This window comes from Macaca mulatta, chromosome 9 (genome assembly GCF_049350105.2).
Source record: "Macaca mulatta isolate MMU2019108-1 chromosome 9, T2T-MMU8v2.0, whole genome shotgun sequence".
Taxonomy (NCBI): Eukaryota; Metazoa; Chordata; class Mammalia; order Primates; family Cercopithecidae; genus Macaca; species Macaca mulatta.
The window spans coordinates 7,419,488-7,443,833 of NC_133414.1; the positions used below are offsets into that span (position 1 = coordinate 7,419,488).

A 24,346-nucleotide genomic window follows, 5' to 3' on the forward strand; every position below is an offset into this window, starting at 1 on the left:
CCTGTAATCCCAACACTTTGGGAGGCCAAGGTGAAAGGATTGCTTAAGGCCAGGAGTTCGAGACCAGCCTGGCCAACACAGTGAGACACCCTACAAAAGTGGGATCTCTACAAAAATTTTAAAAATTAGCTGGGTGAGCTGGTGCGTGCTTGTGGTCCCAGCTGCTCAGGAAGCTGAGAAGGGAGGATTGCTTGAGCCCAGGAGGTCGAGGCTGCAGTGAGCTATGGTCACACCACTGCACACCAGTCTGGGTAACAGAGCAGGACCCTGCCTCTTAAAAAAAAAAAAAAAAAAGAAAAGAAATGCAAAATTAAAATCATGAAGTATTATCTCAAGTTAGTGGCCATTAAAAGTGTGATACCGTGGCTGGGCACAGTGGCTCACACCTGTAAGCCCAGTACTTTGGGAGGCCAAGGCGGGTGGATCACCTGAGGTCAGGAGTTTGAGACCAGCCTGGCCAACATGGTGAAACCCATCTCTGCTAAAAATACAAAAAAATCAGCCGGGGGTGGTGGTGGGCACCTGTAATCCCAGCTACTTGGGAGGCTGAGGCAGGAGAATCACTTGAACCCAGGTGACGGAGGTTGCAGTGAGCTGAGATTGCGCCCCAGCACTTCAGCCTGGACGACAGAGTGAGACTCCGTCTCAAAAAAAAAAAAAAAAAAGGAGTGATACCACACAGCTTTGGTGATGGGTATGCCTGGGAAGAAACCTTGGCAAAAGCGAGTGACGTGGATGTCTGTGGCGCTCGAGACCCATCCCAGCCTCCTGGGCATGTGAGCCCCACACTGCAGACACAGGGAAGTTACCAGCTACATGCCCCGGGCTCCCGTAGGTTCGGATTTTGAGATGTGACTTGGATTCTGCTAATTGCTTGAGTTTCGGAAGGCAGAAGCGAAAGCCGTATTTCTGCTTCCACTAACAATGGCTGCAAATGATTTTCTGTGCAGCGTTCTGATCATTTTGGCCTCTCGACTGCAGCAGATGAAGACAGCAAGCTTCTGGAGTTGGAAGCGGAGGCAGCAGCTTCCTAGACTGGCAAAGATTTTCCTGATTGAAAAGGAACTTCTTTTTGAGGCCCAGGTCTGAAGTACAGCCCTTGATACCGTCCCTGAAAGTTCAACGAGATTTGTTTTCCAGCCTTCCTGACAATTCTGTGCACCATCAGGACCCTGTAACAAATCTCCTCCTGCATAAGCTGGCTGCAGTGAATGCTAGTCGCTGCTAACTGAACTGTAACTGATACAGTTGGCAACCTAAAAAAAGGGACAGATCCTCTGATCCGCTTCTAGGAATCTATCTTTCAGTCATTCCCAGAAGGACACAAAGATGTATCCATGCCACTGCTCTTTATAATAACTTTAAAAACCCTAGAATGTCCTACAATGTCCAGAACCAGGGAACAGCTTAGAAAGATTGTGGCACATCTGAAAGATGGAATGTCAGAAAGAATGCAACATTATGCAAAGTTAAAAAGAATGAGGTAGATTGTTAAGAACTAATGAGAACATGAAAATAACAAAACAAAAAGAACTAATGAGAAACAATGCACTCAGTTTAAAAAGTTGCAAGAGTATTATATGATCTTATTTGGAATAATCTTTATTTGTACTGTCTGAATTATTTTTCACCAGGAGTAAATATTTTAGAATATAAACTCACTAAAAATGAAATAAAGCACATGAGTGTTACATCATATATAACCTTATTCAAATCCATGGGTAATTCCTTGAAGGTGTACCACGTGCAGGAGCTGTGTGCAGCCTTCTGGGGTTTGTAAGGTAAGATATAGTAACTGACTCAGGCTGGGTGCAGTGGCTCACACCTGTAATCCCAGCACTTTGGGAGGCCGAGACAAGTGGATCACCTGAGGTCACGAGTTTGAGACCCACCTGGTCAACATGGCAAAACCCAGTCTCTACTAAAAATACAAAAATCAGCAGAGCGCGGTGGTGGGAGCCTATAATTCCAGCTACTTGGAAGGCTGAGGCAGAAGAATCACTTGAACCCAGGGGGTGGAGGTTGCACTGAGCCGAGATTGTACCACTGCACTCCAGCCTGGGCGACAGAGCCACTCTGTCTCAAAAAAATAAATAGTAACTGACCTCCAGGGATGCACGACTCAGTGGCCTTGACTACCACTTATATAAATAGTTCTAACATTAGACAAACCATGTGGTAATTGCTACAAAGTGCAAAGCAGGAACAGGGGTGGAGAAATTAATTTTTGTGAATCTGGAAGACGTCTGAGGCTCTGCTGGGTGAGGATGAAGAGATTATGCCAAGAGCTAATTTTTATTAAATGCTTTTTCTACTCCTGGGTTCTTTGAGAATCATTGACATTTATTTATTTATTTATTTATTTATTTATTTTTATTTATTTTTTTTTTTTTTTGAGACGGAGTCTCACGCTGTTGACCAGGCTGGAGTGCAGTGGCGCGATCTCGGCTCACTGCAAGATCCGCCTCCTGGGTTCATGCCATTCTCCTGCCTCAGCCTCCTGAGTAGCTAGGACTACAGGCGCCCGCCACCGCGCCCGGCTAATTTTTTGTATTTTTAGTAGAGACGGGGTTTCACTGTGGTCTCGATCTCCTGACCTTGTGATCCGCCCGCCTCGGCCTCCCAAAGTGCTGGGATTACAGGCTTGAGCCACCGCGCCCGGCCATGACATTTATTATTTATTACATGCCAGACACGGTGCTAAGTGGCTTAGATGCAATGTCTTTTTTTTTTTTTTTTTTTTTTTGGTTATCAGATAACCCTTTATGAAAATATTTTCCTTTTCACTCTTTAACCACTGCTTCACTGTTGGTATCATCTGTGATACCATCAACATTGCAGCTCACAGACTGGGCAGTCCATGACCAGGAATTCCTTTTTTTTTTTTTTTTTTTGAGAGGGAGTCTCGCTCTGTCACCCAGGCTGGAGTGCAGTGGCGCGATCTCCGCTCACTGCAAGCTCCGCCTCTGGGGTTCACGCCATTCTCCTGCCTCAGCCTCCCGAGTAGCTGGGATTACCCGCACCCGCCACCACGCCCAGGTAATTTTTTTGTATTTTTAGTAGAGACGGGGTTTCACCGTGTTAGCCAGGACGGTCTCGATCTCTCTCGATCCTCTCGCCTCAGCCTCCCAAAGTGCTGGGATTACAGGCATGAGCCACCGCGCCCAGCCCCCAGGAATTCTTTAATGGTTCCAGAGAGTTCTCTGGCTAAAGACTGGTGCTGCAGCCGGGCGCAGTGGCTCACGCCTGTAATCCCAGCACTTTGGGAGGCCGAGGCGGGCGGATCACGAGGTCAGGAGATCGAGACCACGGTGAAACCCCGTCTCTACTAAAAATACAAAAAATTAGCCGGGCGCGGTTGTGGGTGCCTGTAGTCCCAGCTACTCGGGAGGCTGAGGCAGGAGAATGGCGGGAACCCGGGAGGCGGAGCTTGCAGTGAGCCGAGATCGCGCCACTGCACTCCAGCCTGGGCGACAGAGAGAGACTCCGTCTCAAAAAAAAAAAAAAAAAAGACTGGTGCTGCATCTGTTGGGCAATGTTGACAATCTCCTCAAAAGTGGTGCTTCCACTGTGTTTCATGTTTTTGTGTTTCTTTCCGTCTGTTGGTGGTTCCCGAAGGTTGTGACGATCAGGGCGGAGGCAGAAGGCACCACCTCAGTCTGGGCCTGTCTGTTGTGGCTGGTCAGTTTCACTGTCATCCTCAGACTCTTCCAGTCAATGGTTGGTGATGTCATCAGCAACCATTTTTGGAGACAGACCTAGGGAGCTGACCTTGGGGGCCAGTGCAGATGTGGCACCGACTTCGCCACTGACACACCTCAGATATACGACTTGGATCTCACTGGGGTCAAACATAGGCGGCTGCAGTCGGTTGAACTCAGGTTCAGGATGACTGAAGCAAGTTGCACTTTGCCTTCTCTGAGCCGAAAAGCGAAAGGTGCTCAGTCTCCGGGCAACTCTGTGAAGAAAGTTATTATCATCTTAGTTTACAGATGAAACTGAAGCTCAGAGAGGGCAAGCAGCTAGCGCAAGTCCCCACAGCTGGACTCAGGGCTGCTGGCCACAGGCCCTGGCTCTATATGCTGCACAGTCAGAGAGGGAGGGTCCCATGCGCGGTTGGAAGGCAGGAGGGAAGGTGAGGCTGGCGCTAGATAGTAACAAGCTGTTTGTTTTGGGCATTTCCCCCGTACCAGACACTGTGCTAAACGACCCTTCTGCTTTGTTTGCCTGGAAAAGTCCCCATCTTAGTGAATTCTGACTTTCCACCTACTGTCCCGGAGCAGCTGACCGTGGTGGAGAAAACTGCAGGACAGGGACCCTCAGCTGCCCCATACAGCCGGTGATACTGCCATGTCCCTGACTCCATGGGCTTTCAACACGAGGCCTCCCCAATGCAGTGTCCACACCAGCATTACCTGGGAACTTGGGAGACAAGCAGATCCCATAGGAGAGGGAAAGGGGAGCTGCCCTCAATTCAGATCGTTTCCCCTGTGCCAGAAGAATCAGTCCTCCAGATGGGTGAGCAGCACGAGGCCTGCAGTGAATGTTACTGTGCTGTGCGCTCACAAAGTTAGAGGGCAGAGCTCATATTAAAGGTTCATACTGAGAGGTGAAGCCAGCTGGACTTCCTGGGTCCAGTGGGGACTTGGAGAACTTTTCTGTCTAGCTAAAGGATTGTAAATGCACCAATCAGAACTCTGTAAAAATGTTGTCGGGCGCGGTGGCTCAAGCCTGTAATCCCAGCACTCTGGGAGGCCGAGACGGGCGGATCACGAGGTCAGGAGATCGAGACCATCCTGGCTAAAGCAGTGAAACCCCGTCTCTACTAAAAAAATACAAAAAAAACTAGACAGGCGAGGTGGCCGGCGCCTGTAGTCCCAGCTACTCGGGAGGCTGAGGCAGGAGAATGGCGTAAACCCGGGAGGCGGAGCTTGCAGTGAGCTGAGATCTCGCCACTGCACTCCAGCCTGGGCGACAGAGCGAGACTCCGTCTCAAAAAAAAAAAAAAAAAAAAGCACCCATCAGTGCTTTGTGTCTAAAGGATTGTAAACGCACCAATCAGCACTCTGTAAAATGGACCAATCTGCAGGACGTGGGTGGGGACAAATAAGAGAATAAAAGCTGGTCACCCCCAGCCAGCAGCAGCAACCCACTCGGGTCCCCTTCCACGCTGTGGAAGCTTTGTTCTTTCGCTTTTCATAATAAATCTTGCTGCTGCTCACTCTTTGGGTCTGTGCCAACTTTAAGAGCTGTAACACTCGTGGTGAGGGTCTGTGGCTTCCTGAAGTCAGCAAGACCACGAACCCACTGGGAGGAACTAACTCTAGATGCGCCATCTTTAAGACTGTAACACTCACCGCGAGGTCCGCAGCTTCATTCTTGAAGTCAGCGAGACCAAGAACACACCAGAAGGAATAAATTCTGGACACATTTTGGCGACCCCAATGGGAAACACTCAGGCATCAACAGGCTCACCCTTGAAATGCATCCTACACTGGGACCAATTTGACCCACAAACCCTGAAAAAGAGGCAGCTCATTTTTTTCTGCACTACAGCCTGGCCCCAGTATTCTCTCTCTGATGGTGAAAAATGGCCACCTGAAGGAAGTATAAATTACAATACTATCCTTCAGCTTGACCTTTTCTGTAAGAGGGACGGCAGATGGAGTGAAATACTTATGTCCAAGTTTTCATCAAAGGAGAATCCACAACTATGCAAAGCTTGCAATTTACATCCCACAAGAGGACCTCTCAGCTGACCTCCATATCCTAGCTTCCCTATAGCTCCCCTATTAATGATAAGCCTCCTCTAATCTCGCCCGCCCAGAAGGAAACAAGCAAAGAAATCTCCAAGGGACCACAACCTCCCCCACCCCCACTATCGGTTATGTCCCCTTCAAGCTGTAGTGGGAGGGGAATTTGGCCCAACCCAGGTACATGTCCCCTTCTCCGTCTCTGATTTAAAGCAGATCAAGGTAGACCTGGGGAAGTTTTCAGATGATCCCGATAGGTACATAGATGTCTTACAGTGTCTAGGGCAAACCTTCGATCTCACTTAGAGAGATGTCATTAGATCAAACCCTGGCCTTTAATGAAAAGAATGCGGCTTTGGCTGCAGCCCGAGAGTTTGGAGATACCTGGTATCTTAGTCAAGTAAATGACAGAATGACAGCTGAAGAAAGGGACAAATTCCCTACTGGTCAGCAAGCCGTCCCTAGTATGGATCCCCACTGGGACCTCGACTCAGATCATGGGGACTGGAGTCATAAACATCTGCTGATCTGTGTTCTAGAAGGACTAAGGAGAATTAGGAAAAAGCCTATGAATTATTTGATGATGTCCACCATAACTCAGGGAAAGGAAGAAAATCCTTCTGCCTTCCTCGAGCGACTAAGGGAGGCCTTAAGAAAATATACTCCCCGGGCCGGGCGCGGTGGCTCAAGCCTGTAATCCCAGCACTTTGGGAGGCCGAGACAGGCGGATCACGAGGTCGGGAGATCGAGACCATCCTGGCTAACACGGTGAAACCCCGTGTCTACTAAAAAAATACAAAAAACTAGCCGGGCGACGTGGCGGGCGCCTGTAGTCCCAGCTACTCGGGAGGCTGAGGCAGGAGAATGGCGTAAACCCGGGAGGCGGAGCTTGCAGTGAGCTGAGATCCGGCCACTGCACTCTAGCCTGGGCAGCAGAGTGAGACTCCGTCTCAAAAAAAAAAAAAAAAAAAAGAAAATATACTCCCCTGTCACCCGACTCACTCGAGGGTCAATTGATCCTAAAAGATAAGTTTATTATCCAGTCAGCCACAGATATCAGGAGAAAGCTCCAAAAGCGAGCCCGGGGCCCTGAACAAAATCTGGAGGCATTTTATTAAACCTGGCAACCTTGATGTTCTATAATAGGGACTGAGAGGAACAGGCCGAAAAGGAAAAGCGAGATCAGAGAAAGGCTGCAGCCTTAGTCATGGCCCTTAGACAAATAAACCTTGGTGGTTCAGAGAGGACAGAAAATGGAGCAGGCCATCACCTGGTAGGGCTCGTTACTAGTGTGGCTTGCAAGGACACTTTAAAAAAGATTGTCCAACAAGAAACAAGCTGCCCCCTCGCCCATGTCCACTATGCTGAGGCAATCACCAGAAGGTGCACTGCCCCAGAGGACAAAGGTTCTCCGGGCCAGAAGCCCTCAACCAGATGATCCAACAACAGGACTGAGAGTGCCCGGGGCAAGCGCCAGCTCATGTCATCACTCTCACTGAGCCCAGGGTACGTTTTGAGGGCCAGGAAATCGACTTCCTCCTGGCCACTGGCGTGGCTTTCTCAGTGTTAATCTCCTGTCCCGGACAGCTGTCCTCAAGGTCTGTTACCATCCAAGGAATCTTGGGATGGCCTATAACCAGGTATTTCTCCCACCTCCTCAGTTGTAATTGGGAGACTTTGCTCTTTTCACATGATTTTCTTGCTATGCCTGAAAGTCCCATACCCTTATTAGAGAGGGATATATTAGCCAAAGCTGAAGCTATTATCTACATGAATATGGGGGACAAGTTACCTATTTGTTGTCCCCTGCTTGAGGAGGAAATCAACCCTGAAGTCTGGGCATTGGAAGGAACAAACTCAAGCTCCAGCCTTAAGCCTCCCCACAGGACAACACTTCTCTTTATACATCACAGAGAGAGCAGGAATAGCTCTTGGGGTCCTTACTCAGACTCGTGGGACAACCCCACAACCAGTGGCATACCTAAGTAAGGAAATTGATGCAGTAGCAAAAGGCTGGCCTCACTGTTTACCGGTAGTTGCGGCGGTGGCCGTCTTAGTGTCAGTGGCTATCAAAATAATACAAGGAAAGGATCTCACTGTCTGCACCACTCATGATGTAATGGCATACCAGGTGCCAAAGGAAGTTTATGGCTATCAGACAACCACCTACTTAGATACCAGGCACTACTCCTTGAGGGACCAGTGCTTCAAATACGTATGTGTGTGGCCCTCAACCCTGCCACTTTTCTCCCAGAGGATAGGGAACCAATCGAGCATGACTGCCAACAAATTATAGTCCAGACTTATGCCACCTGGGAGGATCTCTTAGAAGTCCCCTTAGTTAATCCTGACCTTAACCTATATACCGATGAAAGTTCATTTGTGGAGAATGGGATACGAAGGGCAGGTTATGCCATAGTTAATGATGTAACCTTACTTGAAAGTAAGCCACTTCCCCCAGGGTGCAGCGCCCAGTTAGCAGATCTGGTGGCACTTACCCGAGCCTTAGAACTGGGAAAGTGAAAAAGAATAAATGTGTATACAGAGAGCAAGTATGCTTATCTAATCCTACATGCCCATGCTGCAATATGGAAAGAAAGGGGGTTCCTAACCTCTGGGGAGCCCCCATTAAATACCACAAGGAAATCATGGAGTTACTGCATGCAGTGCAAAAACCCAAGGAGGTGGCAGTCTTACGCTGCCGAAGCCATCAAAAAGGGGAAGGAGAGGGGAGAACAGCAGCATAAGTGGCTGGAAGAGGCAGGGAAAGACCAGCAGAAAGGAAAGAGAGAAAGAGACAGAGAGAGAGAGAGAGGGAGGAAGAGACAGAGACAAAGAAGGAGTCAAAAAGGGAGACAGAGAGAGGAAGCGACAGAGAGGCAGAAAGTCAAAGAGAGGAGAGAGAGGAAGAGACAGAAAAAGAAGAGTCAGAGAGAGAGAGAGAAAGAAAGTCAAGAAAGAGAGGAAGAGACAGACAAAGAGGGAGTCAGAAGGAGAGAGGGAGACAAAGAAGTCAAAGAGAAGGAAAGAGAGATGGAAGTAGTAAAGAAAAAACAGTGTCCCCTATTCCTTTAAAAGCCAGGGTAAATTTAAAACCTATAATTGATAATTGAAGGTCTTCTCTGTTACCCTACAACACTCCAATACCACCTTGTTTTCAGTGTAAGCAAGGGCGTAGCCTGAAAGCACTGAGGCCACTGACAACCCATTGCCTTCCTATCAAAAATCATTAACCCAGCAGGTTTCCTCACAAGGGATCTAAATCTTAACTAATTACCATACAAAGGTCCAACCGGACCTAGGAGGAACTCCCTTCAGGACAGGATGATAGATGGTTCCTCCCCTGTGGTTCCTCCCCAGAGTTTAAGGAAAAAAGACACAACGGGTATTCAGTAAGTGATAAGGAAACTCTTGTAGAAGCAGTTAGGAAAATTGCCTAATAATTACTCTGCTCAAAAGTGGGAGCTGTTTGCACTCAGCCAAACTTTAAAGTACTTACAGAATCAGGAAGGAGCCATCTATACCAATTCTAAGTTACTACGGACTGAACGAGGTTTTATTAATAGCAAAGAAAAATTAAAATCCCAAACTTATAAGTTTTTCAACAAAAGGAAAGTTTGCTAAAAGTTAACAGTGTAAGAAGTATTATCCTAACTTCTAATCTTATGGAAATCAGACCCTATCAATGCCCCTCCAAGCTCAACTCCTTCAGCTCAGAGCCATACAACTAATACCCTTACTTATAGGGTTAGGAATGGCCACTGCTACAGGAACCAGAATAGCAGATTTATCTACTTCATTATCCTACTACCACACACTTTCACAGGATTTCCCAGTTTGCAAGAAATAATAAAATCTATCCAGTAAGAATAGTAACTACAATCCCAAATAGACTCTTTGGCGACAGTGACTCTCCAAAACCACTGAGGCCTAGACCTCCTCACTGCTGAGAAAGGAGGACTCTGCACCTTCTTAGGGGAAGAGTGTTGCTTTTACACTAACCAGTCAGGGACAGTACGAGATGCCGCCTGGTGTTTACAGGAAAAGGCTTCTGAAATCAGACAATGCCTTTCAAACTCTTATACCAACCTCTGGAGTTGGGTGACATGACTTCTCCCCTTTCTAGGGGAGCCAGCTTGCTATTGCTCACCTTCAGGCACTGTTTTTTTTTTTTTTTTTTTTGAGACGGAGTCTCGCTGTGTCTCCCAGGCTGGAGTGCAGTGGCGTGATCTCGGCTCACTGCAAGCTCCGCCTCCCAGGTTCACGCCATTCTCCCGCCTCAGCCTCCCAAGTAGCTGAGACTACAGGCGCCCGCCACCACGCCCGGCTAGTTTTTTTTTGTATTTTTAGTAGAGACGGGGTTTCACCATGTTAGCCAGGATAGTCTCGATCTCCTGACCTCGTGATCCACCCGCCTCGGCCTCCCAAAGTGCTGGGATTACAGGCTTGAGCCACCGCGCCCGGCCCAGGCACTGTATTTTTAACCTCCTTGTCAAATTTATTTCCTCTAGGATTGAGGCCATCAAGCTACAGATGGTCTTACAAATGGAACCCCAAATGAGCTCAACTAACAACTTCTACTGAGGACCCCTGGACCAACCCGCTGGCCCTTTGTCTGGCCTAAAGGGATCCCCTTTGGAGGACACTACAACTGCAGGGCCCCTTTGTCACCCCTATCCAACAGGAAGTAGCTAGAGTGGTCATTGCCCAATTTCCAACAGCAGCTGGGGTGTCCTGTTCAGAGGGCGGATTGAGAGGTGATGCCAGCTGGACTTCCTGGGTCAAGTGGGGACTCTAGAAAGAGAACTTTTTTGTCTAGCTAAAGGATTGTAAATGCACCAATCAGCACTCTGTAAAAAATGCACCAATCAATGCTCTGTGTCTAGCTGATGGATTGTAAATGCACCAATCAGCAATCTAAAAATGCACCAATCAGCGCTTTGTGTCTAGCTAAAGGCTTATAAACGCACCTATCAGCACTCTGTAAAATGAACCAATCAGCAGGATGTGGGCGGGGACAAATAAGGGAAAAATAAAAGCTGGCCACCCCCAGACAGCAGCAGCAACCCACTCTGGTCCCCTTCCATGCTGTGGAAGCTTTGTTCTTTCACTCGTCATAATAAATCTTGCTGCTGCTCATTCTTTGGGTCCACGCCACCTTTAAGAGCTGTAACACTCACCACGAGGGTCTGTGGCTTCATTCTTGAAGTCAGCAAGACCAAGAACCCACCAGAAGGAATAAATTCCAGACACAATACCACAAAAAGACAAAAAAAGTGAAGGGGTGAGAAGAAACTTTTGGACAAGTTTGTACAACTTGTGGCCCAGGTGGCTTTGAATGCGGCCCAACCCAAATTTGTAAACTTTCTTAAAACATTGAGATTTTTTGCGATTTTCTTTTTTTTAAAGCTCATCAGCTATCCTTAGTGATAGTGTAGTTTATGTGTGGCCCAAGACAATTATTTTTCTTCCAATGTGCCCCAGGGGAGCCAAAAGATTGGATATCCTGTTTTTGGAGGTGAGGGATGTGTTTACTGCCTTGGCTGTGGTGATAGTTTCCTAGGTGCACAAATATGTCTGAATTAACTGTACATATCAAGGATGTGCAGCTTTGTGTACCAATTATACCTCAGTAAAACCATCACAAAAAGGAAAAGAACAAAAGAAATGCAAATTCCTAGACTCCACCCTGGACCTACAGGCCCAACCCTCTGGGGCTGCCCAGCCACCTGTCTCCAGCAAGGTGGGGGCCTGAGAAGCACTGCCCAGACCTTTGCTTCCCTAACGGACTATTTCACATCCTTCGCTAACTCCTCAGACCTCTTATACCGTGTCCTCACTCTCAGTCAATCACCTGCTTTCCTATTTCACTGAAGAGTCCAAGCACCTAGAAGACAGCTCGGTGTCTCCCAGCACCAAGTACCCCAGCTCCTGCTCAGCGCCCTTCTGCTTGGCTTTCCCTCTTGAGGCTGGAGAGGAACTGGCAGGGCAAACACGAATATTTGCCCTTGTGCACAAGAAGCTATTCAATGCAGCAGCCATGGCCGCCCCTGGGAACTAGCTGGAAGCAGCTGGGGGTTGCCGGGGCGGAGGGGTGGGTGGGTGGGAATCTGCATCTTTAAAAGTTTCTAATTTCAACTTTTATTTTAAATATAGGGGATACATGTGCAGGTTTGTTGCCTGTGTATATCATGTGATGCTGAGGTCTGCAGTAAGGATCGCATCCCTCAGACAACACGGTATCCAGTAGATAGTTTTATTGACTGGCCCCCACACCCCTGGACTCTCTCCCTCTGAGAATCTGCATTTTTCTTTTTTTCAGGATTCCTACATTTGAAGGAATCTGCATTTTAACAAGACTTTAGATGCTTCATAGGGACATTAGACTCATTCCTCCTCCTCACTTCCTGTCTGTTGGACCATTTTCTCAGCAATCTGTAAACATTAAAAAAAGAAACATTAAAAGAAACATTAAAAAAACATTAAAAAAAGAAACATTAAAAAAACATTAAAAAAAGAAACATTAAAAAAACATAAAAAAAAAATCTGCTCCATTAAAAAAAGAAACAAAAAACATCGATCCACATCCCTCTCCACTGCTTCATTTTCCAGCTCCAGGTCCTGCCTTCCCATTCTCTCTCAAACCTGCTCTGATCTTTGTCCAGCTCCTCACTGACCCCTTCACAGAGGCCCCCAGTGCACCCATGCGGTGAGATCAGCTTTGCAGAGGCCCCCAGTGCACCCACACAGTGAGGTAAGCTTTGGCTCTGGGCCTCTCCTCCCTGCGACTCTACCTGGGCACCAGCCAGCCCTCATTCCCTCCCTACTGCTTTTTTTTTTTTTTTTGAAACAGGGTTTTGCTCTGTCACCCAGGCTGGAATACAGTAGTGCAATCATAGCTCACTGCAGTCTTGACCTCCTGGGCTCAAGCAATTCTCCCACCTCAGCTTCCTTAGTAGCTGGGACTACAGGCACACCACGCCCAGCTAATTTTTTGTATTTTTTGTAGAGGCAGGGTCTCACCATGTTGCCCAGGCTGGTCTCGAACTCCTGACCTCAAGTGATCCGCCTGCCTTGGCCTCCCAAAGTGTTGGGATTACAGGGGTGAGCCACGGTGCCTAGCCATTGCTATTTTTAAAATGTTGTTTCAAATACCCCCATGGTGTCACTCCCCTTGAGGATGCATTGGGCCTTCCAGAGTAGGAAGAGGGAACAAGAGACCTGGTTCACTTATGGTGAAGCCAGGAGAGGTGTCATGTTGGTCAAAATGCCTGCAGGCCCCTCCTGTTGCTGTGCTCAGGCCAGAAGCTGCACAGGGCATGGGCTCATAAATGCATCCACTCCCCGTGCTTTCCCAGGAGCGCCCAGGCCTGTCCTCAGTATCAAGTCAATCACGTTTTCAGCATGGTGGAGGGAGGCAGGTTCTGCGAATGCCGCAGGGTAGGTTAATCACACAGGCCAATCAAGTCCCTGTCATTACCAGGATTGGCAGTGGCCAGCCCTCACTCCCTCTCGTTTCATTCTCGATAAAAATCACGTCACGTGGCCGGGCGTGGTGGCTCACACCTGTAATCCTAGCACTTTGGGACGCCAAGGTGGGTGGATCACCTGAGGTCGGGAGTTCGAGACCAGCCTAAGCAACATGGAGAAACCCCGTCTCTACTAAAAATAGAAAAATTAGCCGGGTGTGGAGGCGCGTGCCTGTAATCCCAGCTACTCAGGAGGCTGAGGCAGGAGAATCGCTTGAACCCGGGAGGTGGAGGTTGCTGTGAGCCGAGATCGCACCACTGCACTCCAGCCTGGGCAACATAGCTAGACTCTGTCTCAAAAACAAAACAAACAAACAAAAAATCACATCACTCTTTCCAACTGAAAGAGTATAATTTTAAAAAGTGTAAAAACTGCCAAATATAAGTCTACATTTTTATCCATTGAACGTGCTCCACAAATCCCCCACCCTCCAAGATACTGGCATTCAATGAGGCACCCATGTGGGCTCTGCCTTGGACTTCTTCTTCCTCCTTGCCCTGCTTCTTTCCTCCATGCCTCTGAGAAGGAAATGCTCCTTCTTCATCTGGAACTGAGCTTCCCAAGGGCTTCTAAGCCTACTTTCCACGCCTTCCGAAGGGCCTTCCCACAGAGCCCTCCCTTCCTCCCTGCTGGCTTCCTCCCTCTCTGGGCTCATTTCCCAGTCTGTAAACATGCCACACGCTCATCCCCTCACTCATCCTCTCGGAGAAAACTACTGTCCTGTCAAACCACTTTCTTCTTTCCTTTCCTTCATCACACAACGCAGCCAAGGGCGCAGAGTTGCTCAGGTCCCCGTGCAGCCCATGTCTCCCACCCACTCGCGCGGCCCAACCTCCGGTAATCAAATCCAACAGCCGTTTCTGTCCTCAACCTGCCACCCTTGCCTCCAGTTGAATTTGACAGAGCTCTACTGATTACTCTGTCTACATCTTAAAAACAAAATGGAAACCAACGAAAGAGGCAACACACACGACTCAATACGGACGGCAATACGATGGAGCATAAGACGGCCATGAAACACGACATTCACAAAGTTTTAAAGAGCATTAGGATTTGCTTGTAATGTAAAGTTAGAGAGCCAAGCATAGTGCTCACACCTGTAAACCTAGCACTTTGGGAGGCTGAGGTGGGCCGATCACTCGAGGTCAGGAGTTCGAGACCAGCCTGGCCAAAATAGTGAAACCCTGTCTCTACTAAAAATACAAAAATTAGCCAGGCGTGGTGGAGGGCGCCTGTAATCCCAGCTACATAGGAGGCTGAGGTATGAGAATTGCTTGAACCCAGGAGATGCAGGCTGCAGTGAGCCGAGATTGTGCCACTGCACCCCCGCCTGGGTGACAGAGCAAGACTGTCTCCAAAATGAATAAACAAAGTTAAGTGAAAAACTGCATATACAGCATCAGCTCAACTGTATGCATTTTATTTATTTTTTATTCATTTATTTTGAGACAGAGTCTCACTCTGTTGCCCAGGCTGCAGTGCAGTGGTGCAATCTCGGCTCACTGCAAGCTCTGCTTCCTGGGTTCATGCCATTCTCCTGCCTCAGCCTCCTGAGTAGCTGGGACTACAGGTGCCCGCCACCACACCTGGCTAATTTTTTCTATTTTTAGTAGAGATGGGGTTTCACTGTGTCAGCCAAGATGGTCTCGATCTCCTGACCTCGTGATCTGCCCTCCTTGGCCTCCCAAAGCGCTGGGATTGCAGGTGTGAGCCACTGCACCTGGCCCCACATTTTATTTTTTATTTCTTGGACGGAGTCTCACTCTCTTGCCAAGGTTGGAGTGCAGTGGTGTGATCTCGGCTCACTGCAGCCTCTGCCTCCTGGGTTCAAGCGATTCTATGCCTCAGCCTCCCAAGTAGCTGGGACTACAGGCGTGCCCCACCACACCCGGCTAAATTTTTTTTTTTTTTGGAGATGGAGTCTTGCTCTGTTGCCCAGGCTGGAGTGCAGTGGCATGATCTCAGCTCACTGCAACCTCCGCCTCCTGGATACAAGCAATTCTCCTGCCTCAGCCTCCCAAGTAGCTGGAACTATAGACACATACCACCACGCCCAGCTAACTTTTTTGTATTTTTAGTAGAGACAGGGTTTCACTGTGTTAGCCAGGATGGTCTCGATCTCCAGACATCATGATCCGCCTGCCTCGGCCTCCTAAAGTGCTAGGATTACAGGCGTGAGCCACCGTGCCCAGGATGGCTGGCCACTTTTTGTATGTTTAGTAGAGATGGGGTTTCACCATGTTAGCCAGGCTAGTCTCGAACTCCTGACCTCAAGGCCTGCCTCGGCCTCCCAAAGTGCTGGGATTATAGGTATGGGCCACTGTGCTCAGCCCTATATGCATTTTGAAAGACTAAGGGGAAATAAGAGTGGTTCCATCTGGCTGATGGAACTATAGATTATTTTTGTTTTCTCCTTTACTATCTTCTGTATTTTACAATAGGCTTTACAAACAAAAGTCAGAGATTAAAAGGGACATTTTTCTGGTCTGCCACCTGCTGGTGAATTCTAGCAACGTCCCAGGTTAAATTCAATTCAGTGCTTGCTCCTCCCTCTTCTCACTGTCTGAGCACCCTCCCTATAGTTCCCTCAGGCTTTAGCCTGACTTGCCATCTCGTTTCCATTCTGTGATCCTTTCCATCTTGTCTTGTGTATTTTCTGGTATAAATTGTTGTGGTAATATATGTTAGGTCCTCGCTATTTTCTTTTTTTTTTTTGAGACGCAGTCTTGCTCTGTAGCCCGGGCTGGAGTGCAGTGGCCGGATCTCAGCTCACTGCAAGCTCCGCCTCCCGGGTTTACGCCATTCTCCTGCCTCAGCCTCGGGAGTAGCTGGGACTACAGGCGCCCGCCACCTCGCCCGGCTAGTTTTTTGTATTTTTAGTAGAGACGGGGTTTCACCGTGTTAGCCAGGATGGTCTCGATCTCCCGACCTCGTGATCCGCCCGTCTCGGCCTCCCAAAGTGCTGGGATTACGGGCTTGAGCCACTGCGCCCGGCCGGTCCTCGCTATTTTCAAGTCATTACAACTTTTACCTCTTTCCATCTCTTTTCAGTGACTTTTTTTTTGAGGCGGAGTCTCACTCTGTTGCCAGGCTGGAGTGCAGTGGCGATCTTGGCTCACTGCAACCTCCAACTCCCGGGTTCCAGCGATTCTCCTGCCTCAGCCTCCCAAATTGCTGGGATTACAGGCGTTTGCCACCACGCCCAGCTAATTTTTGTATTTTTAGTACAGATGGGATTTCACCATGTTGGCCAGGATGGTCTCGATCTCCTGACCTCGTGATCTGCCCGCCTCGGCCTCCCATAATACTGGGATTACAGGCGTGAGCCACCGTGCCCGGCCGAGACTTCTGCTTTGATTGAGCTTCTTTTAATAACACACACTCACCATGGGAGCGGGTGTGCTTTTAGGACCAGCTGATAGCCCTGGCAGAAGTGGGCGTTAGTTGAGGCAATCAGAAATCCTGGCAAAAGTGTAGTACGTGCTCTGGGAGGCACGTTAAGCCACAATTGGCAATCAATGCCCTTGGTCACATTAGTGAGAACGCCCTGGCAGCCGTGTGGAGGGTGGATTTGAGGACGTGGAGAGGCGTGTTTAAGACATGGCTGCCACTCTCTAGGAGTGACAGTAGGGATGGTGTGGAACAGGCAGATTAGAGAGCCGCCCAGCAGCAGGCCTCCGCAGGGACCCCCGAAGAGGGAGCAGTCACGACTGACCCCCAGTTTTCCAACACGGTGGGGTGAGCTGTGGTGCCATCAACCAAGGCAGGAGTGCAGGCCTGTACGTCAGTGGGTTGTGGGGAAGGCTGGGTTTTGAATAAACTGAATATGAGACGGCCTCAGAACATCCATGCAGAAATGTAAGCAGGCGGTGGAAAGTAAGGGCTAGAGAGATCTGAGTGTTACTGACATTAGGGTGTCGCTGAAACCCGAGTCCTGGACAACAATGCTTCAAGAGAAAACCCAGAATGAGGGAGATGCTGGAGACAGAAGCTGGTACACATGAGCATGGAGGGTTGGCCTGACAGAGGAGTGCAGAGGCAGAGATGGAAAAGGCAGAAGGAAAAATCCAGGAGTGCATATTGCATGTGGCAAGACTCCAGAAGGGGGCAGTGATCAGTAAGTGAACTGAAAGGGTCAGTAACCTAAGGGCTAAAAGTACATCACTTGATATGGCAATTAGGATGTCGCTGGTATCTGAAAGGAAGAGTCTAAACAGAGCAGCAACAATGACGCAGGACTGCAGGGGGGTGGGTGGTGCCTACCAACTGAGGGTATCAAGCAGAGACTCTTCCTGAACGTGTGTATGGGAAAAGATGCTCCAGAGGGAATAACAATGAGAAGGGGCTGCAGGGTGCAAGAGTCAGAGGACAAAATGAGACAATCTAGGTAAGGGTTTAGCACTATCTTGCATATAGTAAGTGCTCGATGCACACAAAGGGCTTTTATCGCACATTCATTAACTATATAATACTTTTAAATTTAAAAGACAAAAATCAGTCCAAGGAGCCTGCATACCAGTGGGGGAGAAAAACAATGAACAAAATAAATAAATTATATGGTACATTTGCTAATAGCAAATGCTAAGAAGAAAAAATAAATTGGGGAAAGAAGATATCAAATGTTGAAGAAAGGATACAATTTTAGATAGGGTGGCCTGGGCAGGCCTCACTGAGAAGGTGGCTTGTAGGTAAAGACCCAAAGGAGGTGAGGAAAGTAACTATAATCAGGGAGTAATAGAAAAATATTATCATCATTGTCAGAGCATTCTTCATATATTATTGTTACGGAAACATCTGGTTATTATTCTATTATTGCTACTCTCTTTGCTGCAATTAATGTTTTTTTTTTTTTTTTTGAGATGGAGTCTCGCTCTGTCACCCAGGCTGGAGTGCAGTGGTGCAATCTCGGCTCACTGCAACCTCTGCCTCCCAGGTTCAAGCGATTCTTCTGCCTTAGCCTCCCAAGTAGCTGGGATTACAGGCGACTGCCACCATGCCAGGGTAATTTTGTTTTGTTTTGAGATGGAGTCTCGCTCTTGTCGCCCAGGCTGGAGTACAGTGGCACGATCTTGGCTCACTGCAAGCTCCCCCTCCTGGGTTAAAGTGATTCTCCTGCCTCAGCCTCCCAAGTAGCTGGGATTACAGGTGCATGCCACCATGCCGGGCTAATTTTCATATTTTTAGAAGAGATGGGGTTTCACCATGTTGGCCAGGCAGGTCTTGAACTCCTGACCTCAGGTGATCCACCTGCCTCGGCCTCCCAAAGTGCTGGGATTACAGGCATGAGCTACCATGCCCAACCCACGATTAATGTTCTTATAATCACTGCCATCTCTGGGTGTCTAGTAGTTTCAGCAGTGGCATCCGGTAACCATGGTTTCTATTACAAAAGTGCATGGAATCTTGGAAAACCGGGGACAACAGTGTAATATGCTGTGTTGTCATCATAAGCTGTTTGTAAGGGCAGAAGCAAAGCCAAATGGAAACTGATAGTGCATGCAGCTGCTGCAAACGCAAAGCTGCTCATGTGTGTGCTGAGGGGAAAGAGGGCAGCCCCAGACTGATCTTTCAGTCCCATCTGTACACGTGAAATATCCACACAACAGAACCATCTTCAGCCCCAGAGGGTATTGACGCAGGTATCTCTGGAACAACAGGAAAGTGGTAACTCATCTCAAATCAGTGCAGATGGAGAGTGTGTGTAATTTAGAGGTCACAAGACAGGAGTGTTTCTACCAGAACACTGATTTGGTGGTTAGAAACAGGAATCTGCTGATACCATCTGGGAATAATTAAGACGAACAGGAAATTCTTGCTCTGTGCCAAACCGAGCCCAACACTGAGAATAAGGTGGGTGTGCAATAAGCACTTGCTGGATCACACTCAACAAGAGGGTTCAATGTTGCTTGCGACTGATGCATACAATGATTAAGAAGCCTGATCTGGCCGGGCACGGTGGCTCAAGCCTGTAATCCCAGCACTTTGGGAGGCCGAGACGGGCGGATCACGAGGTCAGGAGATCGAGACCATCCTGGTTAACACGGTGAAACCCCGTCTCTACTAAAAAATACAAAAAACTAGCCGGGCGAGGTGGCGGGCGCCTGTAGTCCCAGCTACTCGGGAGGCTGAGGCAGGAGAATGGCGTGAACCCGGGAGGCGGAGCTTGCAGTGAGCTGAGATCCGGCCACTGCACTCCAGCCTGGGTGACAGAGCGAGACTCCGTCTCAAAAAAAAAAAAAAAAAAAAAAAGAAGCCTGACCTAAAATAATAATCATTCTTTGCAATTCAGAGAAAAGGATCAAAAAAGGAAAAGAAAAGGAAAAATGTAGAAAAAGAATCTAAATGCCTGAGGACTCATCCTATCTTTACTCCATTTAAGAGGCTACAATATCTTTTAAAGCTAAATGTCAAGTGTTTCATTCCTTAACAGTCAGAGGCTTCTGTGAGTGGACGGCACAGGACAGAAAATGGGTTTTAAAGACAAAACCCCATTCTTCAACTCAGTTTAACAGAAATTTTGTAAATATCTTAGTTACATTTTCTTTCTTTTTTTGAGACGGAGTCTCGCTCCATTGCCCAGGCTGGAGTGCAGTGGCGCAATCTCGGCTCACTGCAACCTCTGTCGGCTGGGTTCAGGCAATTCTCGGGCCTCAGCCTCCCTGGTAGCTGGGCCTACAGGCATGCACCAGCACACCTGGCTAATTTTTGTATTTTTGGTAGAGATGAGGTTTTATCATGTTGGCCAGGCTGGTCTTGAACTCCTGGCCTCAAGTGATCTGTCTGCCTCAGCCTCCCGAAGTGCTGGGATTACAGGCACAGGCCACCATGCCTGGTCCTTAGTTACATTTTCTACATGTATTTATTACTTGAAGGGGGCCAATACTGAATTTATCTATTAAAACAAACAAAAACCCTCAAGATTAAAACTTGATAGCTTAACGAGCAGTGTTTAGAATATATAAAAATCTTTATTAATTTCTTGTAAATGCCTGTGCAAACAGATTATAAGTATGTCCTTCTTGGCTACGAAACCAAAAGTGAACCATTGTAATGGCCAAGTAAAAGCTTATGAAGGAAGAAATTAAACAGGTCAACTACATTTTATGGCTCAAGTTAATAGCAATGTATGTGATATTTTTGTTATTATTATCATAGCCTTACCATGCAGCAGTTATTATATTTCATATATTTGTGAAAGTGTGCATACTATATTATATTCATTATATTCATGCATGGTGCGTGCTTCTCTAAGGATCCCACAATCTGATCTCACAAACATTATCTATTCTACTTTAAGAATACAAACAGTGAAATATGGACTACGGGAAGATTATGACTGTGCCCAGGACTCCATAATGTGCCTGTCATGGAGCTGGGAATTCAGCCCCCTGATCACTGGGAACTCCTCAGCAGGAGGGGAACATGCAGGAGGAGGGAAGGGAGGAAGAGGAGGAGATGGAAAACTGGCTTCCAACTCGTTTCGCTGAATCTGTGACTGACTTAAGAAGCAGGGTATGAATTACCATGCGCTTTACTGCCTCCTCTTGGAAACATCCTTATGTCATTGCGCTGTGGCCAGAGCCCTGAAGGACATCTGCTCTCCTTGGGAGGTGCTGAGCCAGTGTGCCCGTGACGTCTTCAGAATCCTTTAGTCCCGACTGTAGGAGAAACTTGGCACAGGCCAAATGCTGACCTGCACAGGCCAGATGCAGGGCTGAGGGGTGACAAAAATCATGTGGACTTAAAAACACAACCCCTGGAGCAATACTGACCTTGTGAGTTGATAGTGCCCAATAAGAATATCGATTCTTTCAATATCTTCCATAATTCATTTTCACAACTTCACCTACACTAGATCAAAATATTTTTCTTTTTAACCTGATTGGGTTGAAAATAGTTTTAAAGATAACAAAACCAGTTAGAGAGGATTTAAGAAATTGATCTAGGCCGGGCGCGGTGGCTCATGCCTGTAATCCCAGCACTTTGGGAGGCTGAGGTGGGCAGATCACGAGGTCAAGAGTGTGAAACCAGCCTGACCAACATGGTGAAACCCCATCTCTACTAAAATTAAAAAATTAGCCAGGCGTGGTGGTGCGTGCCTGTAATCCCAGCTACTCAGGAGGCTGAGGCAGGAAAATCACTTGAACCTGGGAGGTGGAGGTTGCAGTAAGCACTGCACTCCAGCCTGGGTGACAGAGCAAGACTGTCTCAAAAAAAAGAAAAAGAAAAAGAAACTGATCTAAAACAAGAAGCAACAGAGCAAGTTAACAAGATATAGGAGACATCCTCTCCATACTCCGGAATGCTCTAGAAACACACTTAAAATGGTACAAAAAACTTTCTAAAAGGTTTATTGAATTTGCTTTGTAAATAAAACTATCACCACAAATAATCATGTAACCAAAAAAACACTGTTGAACAAGCTTCCCACTCTGGGTATAGAAATCAATACTGAGGTTCCTGGTGTGCTGAGTTCAGGGGCACTGGTGGTTCTGCTGCCTTCCCTCCAGCAGAGAAGCGGTGTCCCTTCCTGGGCAGAGCAGCTGCCCTTTCCAGCCCTAGAGGGACTAGGTAGGTTCCTGCAAGTCTTTGAAGCATCAGAAAGATCTCACTAGGCCAAGTGCAGTGGCTCATACCTGTAATCCCTGCACTTTGGGAGGCCGAGGTGGGCAGATCACTTGAGGTCAGGAGTTTGAGACCAGCCTGGCCAACATGGTGAAACCTTGTCTCTACTAAAAATACAAAAATTGGCTGGGCATGGTGGTGGGCACCCGTAGTCCCAGCTACTTGGGAGGCAGAAGAATCGCTTGAACTTGGGAGGCAGAGGTTGCAGTGAGCCAAGACCATGCCACTACCCTCCTGACTGGGTAACAGCGTGACAAAAAAAAAAAAAAAAAAGATTCCACTAAACCCTTGCAAGATGGTCTTTGGCTCACAAAATGTTAGAGGGTTTATTTTAAAGTCCCAGTCTAAAGAATTCGCTCTCAGAATGTTTCTGAATATTCTAAATAAAAAAAAAATAATAGTGAATATAGTTCTATACTCCAAAATGGATGACCTGCGAAGAACTGATACAATACCTGGCTAGCAAGTGTCATCATGGATTAGAAAGAGACTGCTTTTATGACGCATATATTGTTATGGTTTAAAATAATAACAAAGGTTAACAACAGCAGTTGTAATGAGTGGCAGTCATCATCACTGCTATAATAACAATTATATGAAGAGAAACAGATATTTTAAGGAAAAGTAGCTGAGCTATTAGAAGAATAATATTAAGGCTGGTCGCAGTGGCTCATGCCTGTAATCCCAGCACTTTGGGAGGCCAAGGCAGGTAGATTGTTTGAGGTCAGGAGTTCAAGACTAGCCTGGCCAACACAGGGAAACCCTGTCTGTACTAAAAATACAAAAACTGGCCAGGCATCGTGGTGCATGCCTGTAATTCCAGCTACTCAGGAGGCTGAGGCACGAGAATCACTTGAGCCAGGAGATGCACGTTGCAGTGAGCTGAAATGGTACGCCACTGCACTCCAGCCTGGGCAACAGAGGGAAACTCTGTCTCAACAATACCACCACACGGCCGGGCGCGGTGGCTCAAGCCTGTAATCCCAGCACTTTGGGAGGCCGAGACGGGCGGATCATGAGGTCAGGAGTTCGAGACCATCCTGGCTAACACGGTGAAACCCCCGTCTCTACTAAAAAATACAAAAAACTAGCCGGGCGAGGTGGCGGGCGCCTGTAGTCCCGGCTACTCGGGAGGCTGAGGCAGGAGAATGGCGTAAAAACCCGGGAGGCAGAGCTTGCAGTGAGCTGAGATCCGGCCACTGCACTCCAGCCTGGGCGACACAGCGAGACTCCGTCTCAAAAAAAAAAAAAACAAAAAACCACCACAAAAAAAAAAAAAAAAAGGAAGAATATAAAATCAATGTTTTAAATATAAAAGTGTATTGGTTATACTCAGTTTACTAATTTCCAAGGCATATACAAAATTAAACGGTACCTGATCGATTTTTTTCATCTTTAGAATTGATGTCAGCTCCCAAGGATAAGAGAGTCTGAATTGTACTTGTATGTCCTTCCTGAATTGAAACAAATTTGTTATCACTGTGAGGGGGATAAAAGAAAACCTTTTGCAAACCAAAAAGTATCTGAGACAGGCCTCAATCAATTTAGAAGTTTATTTTGCCAAGGTTAAGGACATACCCGAGAGACAGATCTGTGTCTCTCTCCAAAGATGATTTTGAGGGCTTCAATATTTAAAGGGGATGAGGGCTGGAGTGAAAAGGAGGGGAGGGTACGGTCACATTACTGAATCCACGCTGCAGGATAAAAGGAGTAGGTGGGGGGAATAGGCAACGATACATTAAATATCTCCTTCTGCTCAGTAAATTGGCACTTTACATAAGATAAGGTGAATATAAAGTAGCTACCTGTGGAAATATTTAACCCTTTATCTGTAGCTATCTGCTTAGGAACAAAAGGAAAGGCAGCTTTCCGTATGACTCAGCTTTCAGTTTAATTTTTTTTTCTTTTGGCAGAGTGACTTGGGGATCTTAAGTTTTTATTTTCCTTTCACACTTTAAACCCAGACTCTAACATACATTAGGCACCTTTTCTAAAACAGTCAACTGCTAAAAGTGAATTTTCATATCTTTTTTCCCCTAATTTATTCTTTTTTTTTTGTAGAGACAAAGTCTCACTATGTTGTCCAGACTGATTGCAAACTCCTGGGCTCAAGGGATCCTCCCACCTCAGCCTCCCAAAGTGTTGGGATTAGAGGTGTGAGCCACTGTGCCTGGCCAAATTTTCATATCTAAAGTAAGATAGTGTATCATTCTCAATTCTAGTATAAATCATTAAATAAACATTTTGGTGACATTTAATTATTAGAATATAGATGATCAACTCTGTGGGCCAAATTACTGACCCAATGCAGTTAGTTTCCATCATTGTGAGCAGTACAAATCTTGTGATTTATACAGAACCCAAAACTCTAAAATTTCCCAAGCAAATACACTCTTCGTTAAAATATTTTTTTTTTTTTTTTTGAGACTGAGTCTGGC

The 24,346-nt window shown here is 47.2% G+C and overlaps 1 protein-coding gene across 5 annotated transcripts in view; it reads right to left on the reverse strand.

Annotated features, from left to right (window-relative positions):
• Positions 1 to 3,580: 3,580 nt before the first annotated feature.
• Positions 3,581 to 24,346, reverse strand: part of ANKRD16 (ankyrin repeat domain 16) — a 29,279-nt gene continuing 8,513 nt past the window's right edge. The window contains exons 6-8 of one of the 5 annotated variants that reach the window (XM_015146413.3): positions 23,284 to 23,362; positions 20,807 to 20,997; positions 3,581 to 3,958 (exon numbers count right to left, since the gene is read on the reverse strand). In XM_015146413.3, coding sequence (XP_015001899.2) covers positions 20,840 to 20,997; positions 23,284 to 23,362 — 237 coding nt within the window. In that variant the 3' untranslated portion in view covers positions 3,581 to 3,958; positions 20,807 to 20,839. Of the gene's footprint in view, positions 3,959 to 11,878; positions 12,189 to 20,231; positions 20,998 to 23,283; positions 23,363 to 24,346 lie in introns of those variants that run through there. The other 4 variants (XM_015146412.3, XR_013397906.1, XR_013397905.1 and 1 more) reach the window with 4 other exon arrangements.